At 45.1% G+C, this 2,746-nt stretch overlaps 1 protein-coding gene across 1 annotated transcript; it reads right to left on the bottom strand.

Annotated features, from left to right (window-relative positions):
• Nucleotides 1-698: 698 nt before the first annotated feature.
• On the bottom strand, nt 699-1,643 carry LOC136653919 (olfactory receptor 4N2-like). The gene has a single exon (XM_066630788.1). The coding sequence runs from the start codon at nt 1,641-1,643 to the stop codon at nt 699-701; it is 945 nt and encodes a 314-aa protein (XP_066486885.1).
• Between the last annotated feature and the right edge of the window lie 1,103 nt (nt 1,644-2,746).

Below are 2,746 nucleotides of genomic sequence, written 5' to 3'. Positions count from 1 at the left end.
ATAAGTCACGTTGGGCTGACAGTGCAATCTTAGACATGTCTAATCAGAAGGAAGTTCCACTGAGTCCATTGGGACCTACTGCCACGTAAGGGACCAATCCTATCCAACTTTCCAGCACCAGTGCAGCTGCAATGCAGCCTTAGGATAAGGGAAAAAACGTCCCCATATCTTGACAAGGCCTCTGTGCCTGCCTCCTCAACACAGGATGCAGGGCATGCCCCATTGGCATGGCTGCACTGGCACTGGAAAATTGGATAGAATTGGGCCCTAAGTGTGTACAGACATCCATGTTATCCCCAGATCCGGTATCTGTGGATCCAGTGATCCACGGTTCTCCATGACCTTGCACCCCCCCCCCCGGCACCAATTCACTTTTATTCTTACCAATAGTGCTAAGAATGAATGTATCTTGCTTTTACAGGGTATTATAAAACTGAACCTTATAGACAACAAGCAGGCAGGCACCCTGCATGCAAGGGGGACACAGGAGAACATTAACAGGATGTAGAAAGCTTCCTGTTGAAGGTGTAGACTGGGTAAGGCAGTTTTGTGCGATTCTGCCAGGTCCACACTGTAGCTGTCATGCCCAAACTCAACTTGAATGATTTGTTTTCAAGCTAGACCACTGGTATCAAATTTGGTTTGATAGGCAGAAAGAACTGTTCTGTTGTTTAGGCATGGGCTCAGAATGGCAGAGTTTATACCAGGCTTGGCCAAGCAAGAGGTCTGTGTTTGCCCAACAACCTCCTTGTGGCTTGTTTGATCTCCTTGTTCCTCAGTGTGTAGATCATGGGGTTCATCAGAGGGAAGACTGTTGTGTGGAAAATAGCCACCACCTTGTCAAAAGGAAAGTCCAAGAAGGGGTGGCAATAGATATAGATGGCAGGACCAAACATGATGAAGATGATGATGATGTGGGTGATGCAAGTGGAAGCAGCTTTTCTCTTCCCTTCAGAGGAGCCCATCTTCACCTTGACCAGCAGGGCTCCATAGGAGATGAGCAGGAGGATGAAACACATCACACTGGACAGGCCACTGTTGAAGAACATGAAGAATTCCAGAGCATAAGTGTCATTGCAAGCCAACTTGACAATCTGGGTGATGTCACAGAAGAAATTGTCCAACTCGTTGGGTCCACAGAAAGGGAGTGGGACAATAAAGATGATCTGGATAATAGAGTGCACGAAGCCTACACCCCAAGAGGCCAAGACCAGAGTCCAACAGACTGCTCTGGTGATAAGACTGGCATAGCGCAATGGGTGACAAATGGCTACATAGTGGTCAATGGCCATAGCAATGATAAGGATGACCTCAGATCCCCCCAGCAAGTGAAGGAAGAAGATCTGGACTATACAGCCTTTGTAGGAGATTGTTTTGTGACTGGAGAAGAAATCAGCAAACATCTTGGGTGGGGTGACAGAGCAGTAGCAGATGTCCAGGAAGGCTAGATTGGCTAAGAAGAAGTACATGGGGGAGCTCAATTGGGGGTCGCTTTGGATGGTCACGATGATGAGGATGTTTCCTGGCAGGATCAGTGAGTAGAAGACAAGGTAGAGAACAAATAGGAAGAGCTGGGCCTCTCTTGCCTGAGAGAGACCCAACAACACAAACTCTTTCACAATGGATTGGTTTCCATTCTCCATCTTGCTGCTGCCATCTTCTACAAAATATGGGGACAGAACAGTGTAAATAAGAAGAACATTCGATAGAGCTCTGTGCTCTATGGAGTGTGTAGAGGAGTGTGATTGTTCACTTCTTCTGCTACCTTTAAACCACCCACTCACACTATTACTCAGGATTTGTTAATTAATTTTATTCTTGTTTTTATATACTAATTTTTTAAAAGTTGTTTCAGTGAAGACTTCAAAATTCCATTATAAAAAGTTCTACCTATTTTAAAAATGTCATTATAAATGTTTTTAAAAATCAAATGTGCCTTTTAGGGGTATACCCTGTACATACCTGAAAGTGTATACATATCTGTGACATTGCACTGAAATCTACGTAGAAAGTCTGTCCCATTAGGCAAGACCCATCTCTGCTGGTGACCAGAAGTACTTAGCTGAAGTGCTAGCAGAATGCTTGGAAGCAGCAACAAAGGTGGCAACCCAGGGCCACTTATGTTCTTCAGTGTCCCTTTTCCTTACAGCTCCTCTCTGACTACCTCCTCTGCTTTTGCTCATTCCTTGGATCTCACTCTCTCTCTCTCCCTCTCCCCCCTCCCTCTTCCTCCACAGAGCAAGTTGATACTGGAAGCAAGGCTTACTATGTTTAGTGAAACATACCCCAATGAAAGGGTGCCTAGGAGGGCAGTTGCAACATAACTCCAGGCATGTTTACTTGGAAGTAAGTCCCATTCTTCCCAATGGAGTTTACTTCCAGGTAAGTTTAGGATCCAGGTAAGTTTAGGATTGCACGTCTAGGATTGCAGCCTGGCAGCCCAATCCTATGCATGTCTACTCAGAAGTAAGTCCCATTAGAGTCAATGGAGCTAACTCCCAGGAAAGTGTGGATAGGATAGGGCTATCAAGGCTCTCTGTTCTCCTCAGACTGGAAAAAAGAAGGAATCAGCAAAGCGGATAAGAAGTTGGAAGAAGTTAGAGAATAAAAGTTGAAGGGCCCTCTTGGTATTTTGCTACAATCGCTTGAAGGCTGGGGTTTACTTTGAGGATTTGTGTGCTGCCTTTCAATGATATAAAGAACCCAATCAAGGTGGCTAAAAAGAGGCTTAAAAGGTAATTCTCAA

This window comes from Tiliqua scincoides, chromosome 5 (genome assembly GCF_035046505.1).
Source record: "Tiliqua scincoides isolate rTilSci1 chromosome 5, rTilSci1.hap2, whole genome shotgun sequence".
Taxonomy (NCBI): domain Eukaryota; kingdom Metazoa; phylum Chordata; class Lepidosauria; order Squamata; family Scincidae; genus Tiliqua; species Tiliqua scincoides.
This window is presented reverse-complemented; position numbering and strand designations above follow the sequence as displayed.

Bases quoted from the DNA above. Each gene is read 5' to 3' on its own strand.
- LOC136653919 (XM_066630788.1), bottom strand. From the start codon at position 1,643: ATGGAGAATGGAAACCAATCCATTGTGAAAGAGTTTGTGTTGTTGGGT.